This window comes from Cavia porcellus, unplaced genomic scaffold (assembly GCF_034190915.1).
Source record: "Cavia porcellus strain 051 isolate PalLab524CR breed Dunkin Hartley unplaced genomic scaffold, mCavPor4.1 scaffold_8, whole genome shotgun sequence".
Taxonomy (NCBI): domain Eukaryota; kingdom Metazoa; phylum Chordata; class Mammalia; order Rodentia; family Caviidae; genus Cavia; species Cavia porcellus.
In genome coordinates, this window is record NW_026947491.1 from 5,945,070 (window position 1) to 5,961,388 (window position 16,319).

Consider the following 16,319-nt stretch of genomic DNA (forward strand, 5'->3'; position numbering starts at 1 on the left):
AAATGTTTTGAAATATCCATGTCAGGGCTTAAGACATTTACTGAACCCAAATCTCCAGGGCAGAGCCTCAACTGTTTCAAACCTTTCTCCTGACCACAGAAACGCACAAGTCTAGATGAGGACTAGAGAACCTAGAAGATGACATCAGTCTCATCTCTCATCTACACAGCCACTACTTTTTACTAGTTGAGAATTTAGACAAAAGGAGGGAAGGTGAGAGACAGGTACTCCATGGAAGCTCCATTTAATCCTCTTGGCTCAGGGCAGAACAGGGACTAGTACATTCAAAATACAACTGATCTCATCATACAAGCTCCTTAACTCCCAGCTCCCAGCAAGACATCATATGTTTGAAAGGACAATTCAGATTCTTATCTTAGTTGCGGTTTCTGACTGAAAAGGAGAGGATCTTTCTTAATTATTCTTTCATTTCCCTTGTTTCTTAATTAATTACCATTCATGCATGCCAAACTGGATTGCTGGAGTTCTCCTAAAATTTCAGGTTTACAATATATGATTCTCAATAAATGGGCGCAGCTTGAGACCATACTCATAAGTGAAATAAATCTATCTCGCATGTGTGAATACCGAATAGTTTCCCTAATGTAAGTAACGATTCAAATATATAAAAGTATGTGGTAATCATGATTTCCCCATTATGTGGCCTTGAAGCCTTATAAAGTTTTCACTTATTAACTTGGAAAGGCTTTATTCTGGGCTTCTTGATATGGAAATATTTGAAGCTATAGTATATGAAGTTATATTCAAATATTTCAAGGAAAAAGACAGACACTATGTTAACTGCAAGTAAGTCGGGTTATTTGGTGGTGAAGCACTAGGTTGCTGAAATTGTCATGCTTTGACCTGTATTGTTATGTTGTTATGTCCTCTTTTATCTCAATCTCTCCCTTATTCATTAAAAAGATTATTTAGTTATTTTTTATGGTTTTTTTAATTAAGGGGAAAAATTTTAAAAATTAGCAGGATATATTATAGTAACTTTTTTTGATTTCCTGTTAACTTGTTTTGAAGCCCTGTAATACTCCCACGATCTTGTTTTAACTGATTAGACTCTGTTCCATTCTGTATGATAGTATCAAGAGTATAGGCAACTACTTTGAAGGCAATAAGATTCACTAAGATGCCCATTCTGGTTTGACTATTATCTCCTTTGGAAGTGCTGTAATGTTTACAATGTTTAGGTTTTATTGGTCTTGTTCTCTACTGTTTTGTTCAACTTTATAATACCTAATGAGATAGACAATTCTTTTTAAGGAAGCAAGAGGCATTATGGTAACCATTGTTGATAACCTTGTACTCTGTTATTACATCATGTACTGTGTCTATCCTTGGTTTTGACTGACAGCTTTGTTTTCCCATATTTGACTTTATTCTCTTCCCAAAAAAACAGTAATAAGAACTAAGGAGTAATAAAACCCAAAATATATAATTTTGTTGTAAAAAAGAGAGGGAAAAAAAGTGCTCTACAGGATATAACTGCAAGTGTGTTTAGGGGTGTTAAATAGCTGACCATATTAATGTTTTTGGTTGGATCATTGAACACAACTGTGTGCAGTCTCTCTGTTTGAATGTTCACTTTGTATGCTTTGATACTCTGACTTGAGCAACTATCTCTAGGATGATAATGTGTAATCTATTAACTGGTGATTTCTTAGTGTTTTTTTTTTTTTTTTTTTTGTAGTTCTTTATTACTTGTACTCTTAAACTGCTTTGTTTTGTTTTGGTTTTTCTCTTTTTCCTTTTAAATAAAATTTAAAAAAAACAATTATATGGTTTTCTTTTCTACTAAGAATTTTTAAGAGGATGGAAATGTAGCTCAGCATCACACAGTGCCTGGCTGGTAGGTGCAAGATTCAGAGTTTGAGTGCCACTATTGAAAAAAGCATGTAAAAAGAAAAATAAAAAAAAAACAGAATAAAGAGTTTTTATTCTCAAGCTAGGTACAGCCAGTAATCACTGCACTATGGGAATATGAGGCAGGCATATCACATGTTCAATCTCAAATAAGACAACTTCATATCCTACCAAAAATAAAACATAGCACAGTTGAACAGGAGACACAGCTCTGTGTGAAGGGTCTGTGTTCAATTTCCAGTAATAAGTAGAAAAAAACAAATTTTATTCCTAAAATTGAAGAGCATCTTATCTATGCACATGAACCAGAAACTATATTCCTTCAGTAGCAACTAATCAACAACCAAACACTATTGGCTTGCATTATTTCTAATCATTTTTCCTTGTCATTTTTCCCATTTAAGTCAAGTCACCAAAAATGGATCATTTTTATGAACTGTCAACAGCAACAACATTTCCACTTATTCTAAAATACTGTTGTTCTACAACAGAAAAAAAAACCACCTGGTAGGACAAGCAGAAATCAAAGAACTGGAACACAACATGGCAAAGTCAAGCCAGTACATACCACTGATATGCATAAATGTAAACGGTCTCAATTCACATATCAAAAGAAATAGGTTGAAAGAATGGATCAAGAAACATGATCCCACAGTATGCTGTATACAAGAAACACATCTGACCACACTGAAATTAGAAATTAATGGCAGAATAATTGTGAAACCTGTATAATTACATGGAAATTAAATCACAACCCTTTGAAGAACCAGTGGGCCACAGATAAAGAAGAAATAAAGCAATAGCTACAAATCAATGAAATGCAGACACAACATACTGTAATCTATGGGACGCAATGAAAGCAGACTTAAGAAGGAAATATATATCAATAAATTGTTATATCAAAAAAAAAGAACGACAACAAATAAACAACCTAATGCTTCATCACAAGCTTCTAGAAAAAGAAGAGTAAGTTAAACCCAAAGCTCATACAAGAGAGGAAACTGTAAAGATTAGAGCAGAAATCAATGCAATGGAAATTTAAAAAACAGTACAAAGAATTAATGGAACAAAAAACTGGTTTTTTGAGAGACTAAACAAAATTGACAAGCTTCTAGCTAACCTTATTAAGAAAAAGCCTAAATTCAGGCAATAAAGACCAAAAAGGGGGAAATTACTACAGATCCCATGCAAATTCAAAACATCATGAATACCTACTTTGAAAATCTCTACTCACATAGCATGGGAAATACAGAGGAAATGGACAGATTTCCAGAACCATATGAACTATCAAAGCTCAACCAAGAAGATACAGCAAATTTAAATAATCCGGTATCAACTATTGCAATTAAAATTATAATTAAAAACTTACCAACAAAGAAAAGCCCACATCCTGTGGATTCATGGCTAAATTCTACAAAAAATTTAGAGAACTTCTCCTTAAACTGCTTAAACACTTCAATGAAAATGAAAAGGAAGCAATCCTCCCTAAATCATTCCTGGAGGCAAGTATAACTCTCATACCAAAACCAGAGAAAGACCCAACCAAAAAGGAGAACTATAGGCCAATCTCACTAATCAACAGTCATGCAAAGATTCCCAATAAAATACTGGCAAGAATAGAATGCAGCAAAGAATCAAGAGATTATACATAATGACCAAGTGGGGTTCACTCCAGGAAGGCAGGAATACTTTAACATATGCAAATCAATAAATGTAATACAATCCATCAACAGAGCCAAAAACAAAAACCGCATGGTCGTCTTCACAGATGCACAAAAAGCTTTTGATAAAGCCCAACACATGTTCATGATAAAAACCTTTCAGATACTCAGAACACATGGTGTCTACCTCAATCTTATGAAGCCAATCTATGACAAATCAATAGCCAACATTATACTAAATGGACAAAAGCTGAAAGCTTTTACTTTAAAATCAGAAACAAGACAAGGATGTCCACTTTCACCATTCCTATTCAAATACGTTCTGGAAACACCAGCCAGGGTAATCACACAAGAGAGAGAAATAAAATGAATAAATATAGGAAAGGAAGAAGTTAAATTATCACTATTTACAAGTGACATGATACTCTATGTAGAAGACCCAAAAATTTCCATTAGAAGACTGTTAGAAATAATAAAAAAATTGAGTAGTGTAACTGGATCCAAAGTCAAAACTCAAAAACAAATAGCATTCCTGTACTCAACCAAAAAAAACTCACCGAGAGAGAATTTATGGAAATATCACCTTTCACAATAGCATCTAAAATAATGAAATACTTAGGAACCAAGCTAACTAAGAATGTAAAAGACCTATTTGCTGAAAATTATGCTACACTACAGAGGGAGATTGAAGAGGATATTACAAAATGGAAGAGTATTCCTTGTTCTTGGCTAGGAAGACTCAATATTGTGAAAATGGCCATACTCCCAAAACTGTTCTACAGATTTCATGCAATTGCAATCAGAATACCATTAACGTGCCTCACAGAGCTAGAGAAGACACTCCTGAAATTCATTTGGAAACAGAAGAAACCTAGAATAGCAAAGGCAATTCTGAGAAACCAAGGTAAGGGAGGAAGCATCTCAATTCCTGACCTGAAACTCTATTACAAAGGCACAATGATAAAATGAGCAGGGTATTGGCAAAGAAATACACCTGGGGGAACAATGGAACAGATTAGAAGATGCAAGCACAACTACAAAAACAATCAACCACCTGATATTTGACAATGGGGCTAACCATGTTCACTCTTTAATAAATGGGGCTGGAAAAACTGGCTCTCTGCATGCTGAAGACTGAACATAGACCCATGCCTATCACCAAGCACAAAACTATAAGTCTAAATGAACCAAAGACCTAAACATTAATACAGAAACCTTAAATCTACTGGAAGACCAGGTAGGCAGAAGACTTGGAGACAGAGGTAGGCAGAGATTTCATGAACAAAATGTAAACTGCATGGGAAACACGTCAAAGAATCAACACCTGGGATCTCATATTATTCAAAAGTTTCTGCACTTCAAGAGAAATCACTAACAGAGTGAAAAGAAAACCCACAGAATGGGAAACAATTTTAGCCAACAACTCCTCAGACAAAGGACTTATATCCAGAACGTGTAAAGTATTGAAAAACATCAAGCCCAAATTCAGAGACCCTCTCCAAAAATGAACATCTGAGATGAACACACATTTCTCAGATGAAGATATACAAATGGCAAATAATTACAATGATGGTGAAAGAAATGTTCACCATCATTGGTCATTCGAGAAATGCAAATTTAAACATCATCGAGATTCTCACTCCGAAAAGAATAGCTGCAATCAAGAAATCAACTGATAACAAATGCTGGCGAGGCTGTCGGGGGGGGGGGGGGCGGGGGGGGGGAGGAACAATGCTCCACGATTGCTGGCAGGGTAGACTGACACAGGCACTATGGAAATCAGTATGGAAAATTTGCAGAAGACTAGGATTGGAAGTTCCATTCGGTCCAGTGAGTTCCCTCATTGGTATTTTCCTAGAAAAATGGAAAATGTCATATACCTGTGAGATATGTGCAGCCATGTTCATAGCAGCACAATTTGTAATAGCTAAAACTTGAAAAAAACCAAGATGCCCATGAACTGCAGAGTGGATGAAAAAGATGTGATATTTTTATACAATAGAATATTACTCAGCTATAAAAAGGTTGCTGTTGAGGCTTTCATAGACAAATGGAGACAATTTGAGGCTCTTCTCACTAATGAAATAAATAAATAATCATATTTATAAATATCACAGTGTGTCTCTAGTGTGAAATGTAATAAGAAATGTAGGAGTAGTCAAACACAAAATGTGTAATTGCTGTTGTGAAAAAGAGAGGACAAAAAACTGATCTAAAGGCTACAACTGCACGTATGTGTGACAGTACATTTGATAACCCTATTAGTAAATTTTTCTTGGAGAGCTGAAAAGAACAGTTTGCAGTATTGCTGTTTGACCAGCCACTTTGTGTGCTTTACTTTTGTAACTTGAACTATATCTAAAAGAACAGTATGTGATTTATCAACTAGTGATTTCTTACTGTTAATTATTTTTGAAATTATGTGCTATTTCTACCATTTTCCTGTTGTTTCTTTTAAATAAAAAAACACTATTGCTCTGCTTAAGTTTTAAAATAAAACCAAATTCTGAGGTTAATTTTGCTATCTTGTGCTGTTTTACACTACTGCAAAAAAGAAAGAAAGAAACCTTTTGAAACAAAAATTTTACATTTTAAAATTCAGTGTGTTCACAAATACTGTAAGTGCATAAAAGAAACTCACATCCTCTAGCATTTCATTAAAACTATCAACATTGAAAGTGAAAACATTAACTATTAAGTTATTTCAAACAGTGTATTCATGAAACACTTGAGTTTCTACATGTGGAAAACTGACCAACCAATATGTCACTGTGAACAGGAAAGTATTTCAGAAACTTTGGAAAGAAAATTCAGTGCTCTATACCTTGTTTTTTGCCTCAGCATCGGCACCATGCGAAAGCAGTTTTGCTGTTAGTGAAGACCTTGGATGAAATACCGAAAGATGCAGAGCAGTGTCGCCCTTGGCATTGGCAATATTTAGATTTGCACCATGCTCCAAGAGAATCCTAGCACAGCCTTCCTCGTAGCATTTTACAGCCTGTGGGTATTGTAATAAAGGAGACACCATCAGCTCAAGAAACTCCAAACACACTTTCCACATGCCTGGCCAAGGAGTTATATTCAAATTACACTGACTGACTTTGATTTTCAGCATTTAAATACAATCCCTCCCATGCTGAAATTGTTGGCTGCTATTTACCTTAATCAGAGCGGTGTCATAGTCACTGTCACAGGCATTAATATCACACTTGCTCTTTACCAAGAGAGTCACCACTTCTGGATGGCCATAGGCACTGGCATAATGCAGAGCAGTCCTGGGACAGTCAAGAAGATTATTAGGAAATTACAGCGCTCCATTTCAAAATGCAAAATTATTTATGGAATTATTATGAAAATTAAATATCTTTAACAAGAAGTATTTAATTGTCTTTGAAAACATAGAATGCTTCACAGCTCTTACTGCTCACCTGTGAATGGAAGTGCAAGTGGGTAACGCTTAGTGTGGGGGATGGAAGCTGCTGTCTTGCACATAACTAAACAAGGTCCCTGCACTGCGCTACCTCCCAGCCTAGTGCAACCCACTGGAATTAGTAAGAACAGGCCTCAGATTCAGCTCAATTGGAATTTAATTTCTACCCTAAGTTCTTACTTTCTAGCCATCCTTTGGCCCTTCTGTGCCTCGGGATTCTCACCTACTAAATGAGAACTGAAGTTCTCAGTTCTCTCAGAAGACACCACTGAGATGGTTAAATAAGAATCCACACAAAATATTTAGAACAACTTGTAGAACAAATAACAGCTCAATAATTGTCAGATACTATAATGTCTACTATTACTACTTAACAAAGACAATATTTCAATTAAGTAAAATAAAATAATTAAGATGGACATTCTTTGTGGGGTTAGGATTATTTCAATAAGCCTCCAGACACTTTTTCTCATATTTTAACACCTCTGTCATTGGAAAGGCACACAAAGCTCAGAAGACAAAAGCTCTTGTGTAACTATACCTGGTAGTGTGGAAGGTCCCCTCCTGACCTTTGGAGTATGGGGGCTTTTTACTGCGTAGGATCAAACACTGTGTATGCTACTGATGTGACTCTGTAACAAAAACCAGCCTGTAAAATGTTAAGGTATACCGACCAGACTGGAAAATCCTTGCATGTGCCCATATAAGGGTGATGAAAAGACAAAAATTGAATAAAAAGGGGCTAACATGCGATACTAGGCATGAATCTGCTGAGTTAGTCTGAGCAGCAATGAAGCTGCTTCCTGGGCAAAAGGCTTCAGTATCCTGCAGTGGCTTTAAAAAGTTTTCTTCATATGGCATCATCACATGATTCATAGTAAAATCTCTAAGTACAGATAATTTCTTTATATCTTTATTTTTGAAGAAGCAAAAAGTTGTCAGAAATACCAATACACACACAGAAAAAATGAAAACTATCTGTGCTTAACTAATGTTTGTGTTTTTCCCAAGAATTATTTTATTAATAGACAACTTTCACTAGAATTTTATATTTATTTATTGTAGAAATCAAGGATGAGAGAAAGGAAAGAAGGGCACACAGAACCATTATTGCCATTACTAATCATGAGATAGTACAAAATGAAAGGCACAAAAATGTAAAAATACAGAATATTCAACATTGTTTCTGGTGCCAATGAAACTCTGTTAGAGTGAAAAAATTAATGAGAAACTCTTAAATATTATGAGTAGAATGACTTTCTAGATAATAAAAAAGAACAGAAAATTTCACCTCTCGTTCAAATGCCTAAAAATAACAAATTTTGCCACAACTTGTATACATTTTCTGACTAACACAAGACTGCAGCCTATTTGTGTGTAGGCAAAAGTAAACTGACTCTCGTCTCAGTGGATATATCAAAGTGCATCTTTCCCTGTTAAAAATACATTCATGTGATGCCAATTTCAGTGATTATATATCACTCCATCCTGCAATGCACTGCAACTGATACAATCTTTCTGTGGATCCATCACTATGTTAAGCAACAATGAAGAAAAGCACATTTAACGTGTCTGTATGTTCTGAAGGTATTCTAGAAAGGAACTGATGAGTGGACATACGCTTTCCTAAACTGTGGTACAGTACTTGAATCAAATTTCCTATTTGAAAAAGTCATAAGCCATCTCCAATTTTAAGCAGCAGGATAAACTGCTCTTCATCCTCACAAACTCTGTAGCTGAAAAATATTTCACTCCATTGTAAAATTAAATTCTCCTTATCAGGAACACTAAACATTTCTTTTTATGTTTACAGGTCATTTGTCAAACCAACCACCTAATTTAGAGTTTGATATAGCTCAGTGGTACAGTAGGATTTGACGCTCACAGTGTGTGCTATCTACCTTTAAAGTAAATTAGTATTCAATTTTTTGATGATTTTCAAACAATCACCTTGAAAGATAAAGATACAGTTTTCATCTGATGTATCTATGATGTATATTTCATCTGATATATGGTTTATGATATATCTGTCTCTATTTTATTTTAGTTTAGTTTAGTTTTTGGTACTAGAAATCTGACTCAGGACCTCACACTTTTCAGACAGGCACAGTGCCACTGACCTATATCCCAGGTCATTGTTGTAAATGTCTTACAAATATGTTGTATTTCATTTGGTCAATGTTTTCCTAATATAAAGGAACATTTAATTTTTCTTTTGAGAGTTAATCTTCATAATGCAGGTCAGGAAGGGGATGGCTGAGTGGTAGTGTGTTTCACATGCACCAGGACCTAGCAGCAACCCCCAACACAAAAAAACGAATGCTCATTGTGACGGTCACTTCTAGGAATATGCAAATGTGTTTGCTTTTGCTAATTTTCTCATTTTGTATGATCTAAAATTTTTATTTCTATGCCACTGGAAACTTTTGTGACATAAAATCTACATTTTTTGAAATGGTTTACATTTCATTCATGTATCATTCCAGTTTTTCAACTAAAATATGTGAGGATCAATTTCTAAATTCTGACAGATATTTGAATGTTTCCAGATTTTCTATTAAGTTACATTCATTTGTCTATCTTTTGGGCTGTTAGAAAATAATTAATTTGTGAAAATAACTTACCTTGATATCTACGAAGGTGGGTCTTCACTATATTTTCTTAGTGACCCCAATGGCAAAACAACAAAGGGAAACTCAAGTGTTGCACATTTTTTTCGTTGCATAAGCAGATACACAAAAAGCTCACATTTGGGGACTAATGGAACTTTCTAGCCAAGAACATAGAGCTGCCTTCCCAATTCAGTTTCCTTATAAAGGTCCTTAGTACAGAACATACATGCACAGATGGACACTGATAGTAAATGGACACTAGGTTTTTATAAGCTTAAGTTTCGGCCCTAAATTTGTAGATTATAAGAAACATGCCACAGTTCCCTTTTTTATAATATGTACAATTCTCTTAATGTGATACTAAGAACAAAACACTACACACACATCATACCAATGTTAAATAGCTTTTCAGTAGTCAATGAAGTGGCCTACAACAGGAAGTACAAGTCCATTATAAACCAGTGGGAGGTTTGTTTTTATGTTGCAGCTTATGAGCACTGCCTGAGGATCGACCCTCTGGCCAGCTTTGCTTCCCTGGGTGTTGGGAATCCCCCTGCACCCTCCTCACCCACTCCTCCCTCCTGAGCCTGAGACCCTCGCTCTCCTGCATCATCCCAGCCCCACTCGCCGCCCCTGGTCATGCAGCCCCATTACCTGCGTTCTCTGTCTCTGTCATGGACATGGCCTGCTGTGATGAGAAACTGCACCCGGTCCTTGTTGCCCTTACGGGCAGCCTTGTGAATCTTGGGCATTGGCTCACCAAAGATGCTTTGCAATGCAACCTTGCAGTTTTTCAGAAGGCCCACAGGCCTCGATGGTCCCGGGTCCCCACTGGACAAGTTCTTCTGGGCACAGTCTATAGAGAGTGCAAGCACCTCAGGGACCCTGGACCTCTCACTGCCTTTCAGTGAAAGCCAAGCAACCCCTCATTCAACCCCTAGGCTCTAATGGCCTCTGCACATGCACATCTCCACAGCTCTGGAGCAAGCAGCCTATCGTGCACAGGTGCTGAGCAAAAAGCCTAACTATCCCCATTAATGTGGACTCACCAGATTCTAGTAATGTTGCAAGTGATTGTTTATCATCAGATTTCAAATTCTCTGATTTCTCAGCAGTCTCATAACAGGAGGCCAAACACCAATCTGAATCAAAATAGAAAGTTTGATATTTTGGAATGTAATAGTACTACAACCATAACTAATGTACAAACCCATTCCTCAGAAGCAGTCTCCCGTGTTTCTCTGCTCCACAGTACAATAATGCCTCAGGCTTACTGTGCTACACAGCTTCTGTGCTTGCCACTCACTCAGCGGAGTTTCATTATCACCACCATTTCTCATTCTTCTGTTTTCACTTACTTGAAGTATTATGATTTACCCAGCAATCTCTTTTACATACATTAATTTCTAGGACAGTTGATTTAATTCTTTAGGGAAACAAATTTCATTTCACTGCTATGAGATGTCAAATGTGTAAATAATGAGCAAATTGCATAAAACAGAGTGTGAATTAGGAAGAAGCTGTTTCGAGGACAGTGGAACTAGGGAAGGGGGGGGGGCCAATGGAAAGAAAGAGAAAAAGGATCCATTTCTTAAAAGAAATGAATCAGACATACACATATCAATATCATATTGTTTTTCTAGAGGGAGAAACTCAAAATTGTAAATCAGCACTAAACTGTGCAAGGATACTGGAAAATATTCAAATAGGAAGGGGAACAGGGTGCTGCGTGAGAGGGAGAGGAAATAAAGAAAAAGGAAAAGAACAGACAGTGCTGGGGATTTAGCTCAACAGCAAAAGTGCCTGCTCTGCAAATGTAAGGCCATGAGTTCAATCCCTGGTGCCCGCACTCCCCCAAAACAACGGACAGGAGAAAATAGAGACAAGGCTTTTGTAAATAAGCAGGTTAAGGTGATCACTTGAAGGGAGAGGGAGGGACTGGGGATAAAGCAATCAAGAAATATCTTATACAGTAGAAGCTTACTCTAATGAATGTTATCCTTATGGATATCTAAAATGCACCAGTATAATCAAATGGAAAAACAAAAATGAAAATTGTCTATTGTACTATAAACACACACAATATTGTTTCCAAGACTCAAAGACATGGATGTTAATCAATATATTACTTTAAATTCTGAAAACTACAATGACATACATACTTCCATGTGCCATTGCTGTTACATAGAATTCACTTTATAAATTTTGATAACATCACAAATTCATAAGAAAAGTGCCGGCTCTCCGGGACCTTATTGTGCCCATGTACGAACTAGTTTAGTCCAGGTCACTCGTAGTGAACCTTTGGCACATGCTCCACAGTGGGCTCTTTGCTATCACTGAAAGCCTTAGAAGGCTCACTGTCTCCAACCAAGACACACATTAGTCCCAGCGAATGGCTGGAGACAAGAAAGGAAAGCACAATGACACAATGCCGTTTTTCTTTATAAACAAAATTGTCAGACTTATAAAATTAAAGACAACTGAAAGAAAACAGGAGATAGAGAGTTTAAATAGCAGTTCGCTGTGAAGAAGCTCTTTGTCATTTGGCGTTCATGGACAATACTTATTGTTGAAATGGTGGTTTAACAGTGAATTAGAATCCCTGAAGCTCAAGGTTCTAAGAGGACAAATAATTCCAAAGGTTAAGTGCAATTCCACACTCATTCCCTATCTTGATGGGGCCTAGCAGACTGAAGTTTTCAGAAATGTAACGTCTCATCTGTCATAGTTCCAATGATTCACGAATCACAGCTCTAATGGATATTGGCATATGTGACTGCATGCTGGTATCTTACAGCTTTTTGTTCTTGTTGTTTGTTTCTTTGTTTTAGTACTGGGGATCAAACTCATGAGCTGCATTAGCCAGGCCGACACTTCTGTTGCTGAGTTAAATCTCCCGCCCCACTATTCTCCATCTTTCAGATTTAGTCTCTACTAGAGTGTCAATAGATTCAACATACTTTAATAAGAAACCTCTGTAGATTATGTAAGATCTTTTACGACTCTAAAAGGAATTCCAGCTAAAGTTTGAGAATCTTTGTTGTGAAGAATTGTATCAAACAGTCACTAAGAATGATTACGTCTGCACACTTAATAATCAAACGTATGAGACACCATATATACACACTCACACAGTCTGCTTTCGAGAAAATCTATCTGCTTGCAATCATGAATATACCAAGGCTGAGATGAAATAAAGTGGACACACAGTGGGCATATTACTAAGGAGAGCTTTACTCTAGACAAACATCAGAATCACTGTAAGCATATTTGCTAGCGGTAGTGAACTAAATCATGGGTATCAGTGAGCCACTTGCCACTATCGCCTGAGTAACCGGGACTCTGGGATGCCCAGAGGAGCCAGCTCTCTGGGAAGCACCCACACACTTTGAAAAGATCGTGGAATTTTATAGTAAGTTTTGTGGATCCCTGTGAAGTATAAGGATCCAAGCTGAAAACATTGGATATTAAAACATACGTAAACAATTCATTAAATATTATTTTCTCTTGAGCTTATTAGCACCTTATTTGCAAATATGCACACCAATAATTACACCGGCAGTATTTATGGCAAAGCCTTGCCAACATTTGGAGACAAAATGGAGATGACTGCAGGCATATCAAACAATTTAGGGTACTGTACTTCATTACAGAGGAATCTGTATTGTGACATGTACCTGGTTGAGGTGGCAGTGCATCCTTCACTCTTACTGCTTTCTTCCCATCAGAATCTTTTGTTTCCACAGCAGGCTGAATGGGATTTAAAGTAAAGTGATTACTACACACTGCATACCTCCTAAAATAGGCAGTTCGTTCAAAATACAAATATACAGTCCTTACCTTCAAGGGAAGATGTGTGTCAGGTGATTCTAAAGAGGAAAAAGGGAAAATAAACTTTAGACAGCAATATGAGAAAACCAAGCATACATTCATGAAGACTTAGGACACAGCCGAATCTTCATGCTATGCTTGGGAAATGATTACCTCAGGTTTCAGCTCCTTTCCGACTGGTGAGAACAATATGACAGAAAAATTAGAACACAGGTCAAACATGATTTCCAATGTGCCACCATACTGCCAAAGATCATAACTAAAATAGGAAGTGAGCATATTCCAATCTGTACATGTGAACTGCTGCAAAACAGTGATCTTGGGATGTCATGATCCTGAGGGGCTGACTATCAAAGCTGACAGGAGAAGGGAACAGCATATAAACTGAACAAAGCACATCATCCATTGGTACACCGTTGCATACATGTAGGTGCTCTCGAGATGTCCACCACGGCAGAGCGCACAAATGGTGTGTTCCTATATTGTTATTTTAAAAGGTGAGATTGTGCTCCGCTATCCATGGTGCCCTTCAATTTCTGGACATGAACGATCCCTCTGCCTCAAGTTTTCAAATAGCTTGAACTCAAAGGATATGCACAACACCTGGCAACATTTTCATGTATTTCTTTTAAATATCAGTACTCTGTACACAACCATTTTGTGTGAAAGTTGGGGACATGTCTAAGGAGAAGCTGCCCAGTAAATTCTCAGTGATTTCCACTGATCCAGTGAGAATCAATCCATACAAACTGAAAGAAATTGTAAGAAATCATTAATATGTGGTTTTGGAAGCATCTTTGGGGATATGTCCTGCACATAATGACAAACACATAATTCTTGTGAATTCAGAGCAATTAGCACTAAAAGAAAGAAGTTGCATCTGAGTAGCAATCTGTAGATCTCTCCCTAGTCTTTCTTTCCACCCAGAAGCTCTAAGTCTATTGACACTCTCTCTCAAATGTATGCTAAACACTCGCCTAAATAAAATTAGTCTTCCTTCTGATCTTCTTCATAATTTTTACCATGCTTTGGTAAGACAAAGACCATGACTGCCTTGTGGATAGACACTGTTTGGTTGGCAGCTGCATTGGAGGTGTACAACACAGAGCAGATTCTACCACCAAAAGATTTCTGAAAAAGCATAATTACTATAGTAGAAAACCACGCACAGGTGCTACAAGTTGAATTAACTCTGCTACTTTATTACTTCCCTTATGCTGTTTTCTGGTTGGCATGAATCATGCAACAAGGTGAGTACGACTGCCCAACAGAAACACAGCTCCAATACTCATCAGTATTTACCCATTGTGGTTGACTCACTAGATTCCAGGAAGAGGGATAGAATCTGCATCACTGAGGGTGTTGCAAGGGGACATATATCAACAAACTTCAAATTCTATGATCTCTCAAAAGTCTTATTAGTCTGATGCAAACTCAAGTGGGAATCTAAATATAAAGTTTGATTTATGAGGATACAACGATACTACGCAGATATCGATTGTACAAATCCATTCCTCAGAAGCAGTCTCCTGTGTTTCTCTGCCCCACAGTACAATAATGCCTCAGCCTTACTGTGCTCCATAGCATCTGTGCTGGCCACTCACTCAGCTGACTTTCATTCGCACCATCATCTCTCATTCTTCTGTTTTAACTTAATAGTATTATCCCGATTTACCTTTAATTTCCAGGACTATCGATTGTTAAGTCTTTAGGACTGTGAATTTTATTTCATTGTTATTAGATATCAAATGTGTAAATAAAGAGCAAATAGTGAAAAAGGTATTGTGAAGCAGGGCAAAATTGTTTAAAGGAGAGGGGAACTAAAGAAGGGGCAAAGCCAATGGAAAGAAAGGGGGGAAAGACTGCATTTCTTAAATAAAATGAATCTAACACACACATTTCAACATCGTACTGTTTTTCTAGTGAGAGAAACTGAAAAGTGTAAATGAGAACAAAACTGTACAAAGACACTGGAAAATATTCCAATAGGAATGGGAACAGGGTGGGAGGGTAAGAGGGAGAAGAAGTAAAGGAAAAGGAAAAGAAAAAAACAACAGAGAGAACAAAATAGAAAAAAAGCTTTTGTAAATAAACAGGGTAAGGGGAGACCTTTAAGGGAGAAGAGATTGGAGAAAAAAGAATCAAGAAGTATCATATAGAGGCAGAATCTCCCTCTAATGAAGGGGATCCTTATGGGTATCTAAAATGTACCAATACAATGAATTTGATGCAATAAATTTAAATTTTCTGTTTTACTATAAACACACACAACGTTCGCCATTGGTTAGAACAATATGACAGAAAAACTAGAATATACATCAACCATGATTTCCAATGTGACATTATACTTGCAAGGACCATAACTAAAACAGGAAGTGAGCTTTACATGCTGACTGCTGAGAAAAAGTAATCTTAGCAAGTCATGACCCTGAGAGGCTGAGTGTCAGAGCTGACAGGAGAGGGGAATAGCATATAAATCGAACATAGTACATCACCCATTTGTACACCATTGCACTCCAAGTATCTGTGGTTTTGCATTTCTCCTGCACTGCAACTGGTACATAAGTTTGGTCATCATCAAGAGGAATTTAAACTTTGTGTTCTCACAAAACAGTTAGCCATACATGTTCAGCATAATAATTAATAAACCCAGTCATGTTTTCTATGTCCTTGTGGGCCATGGCTATGCCTACATTTCTTGTATCCTCAAAACTAGTTTGGCCACATCTTGAAATTTGTTGAATCCCTCATGAATGGAACATAAACCATATCTGAGACATAATGCTACATCAGTTTTCAACATTGAAATAGTTATCAAAATGCAAAAAGCTGAATAGTCAGGGAATTGTTAGATACTAGGAAACTTTTACATTTAAAATCAGCACAATATTTACTAACAGGTAACAA

General features: G+C 36.8%; 1 protein-coding gene across 1 annotated transcript in view; it reads right to left on the reverse strand.

Annotated features, from left to right (window-relative positions):
* The window catches only part of LOC106025321 (ankyrin repeat domain-containing protein 17-like), a 47,658-nt gene that overhangs the window by 20,198 nt on the left and 11,141 nt on the right, over positions 1-16,319 (reverse strand). Inside the window, exons 7-12 of the mRNA XM_063254231.1 lie at positions 13,422-13,450; positions 13,259-13,331; positions 10,628-10,720; positions 10,233-10,434; positions 6,697-6,811; positions 6,361-6,534 (exon numbers count right to left, since the gene is read on the reverse strand). Coding sequence (XP_063110301.1) covers positions 6,361-6,534; positions 6,697-6,811; positions 10,233-10,434; positions 10,628-10,720; positions 13,259-13,331; positions 13,422-13,450 — 686 coding nt within the window. The remainder of the gene's footprint in view (positions 1-6,360; positions 6,535-6,696; positions 6,812-10,232; positions 10,435-10,627; positions 10,721-13,258; positions 13,332-13,421; positions 13,451-16,319) is intronic.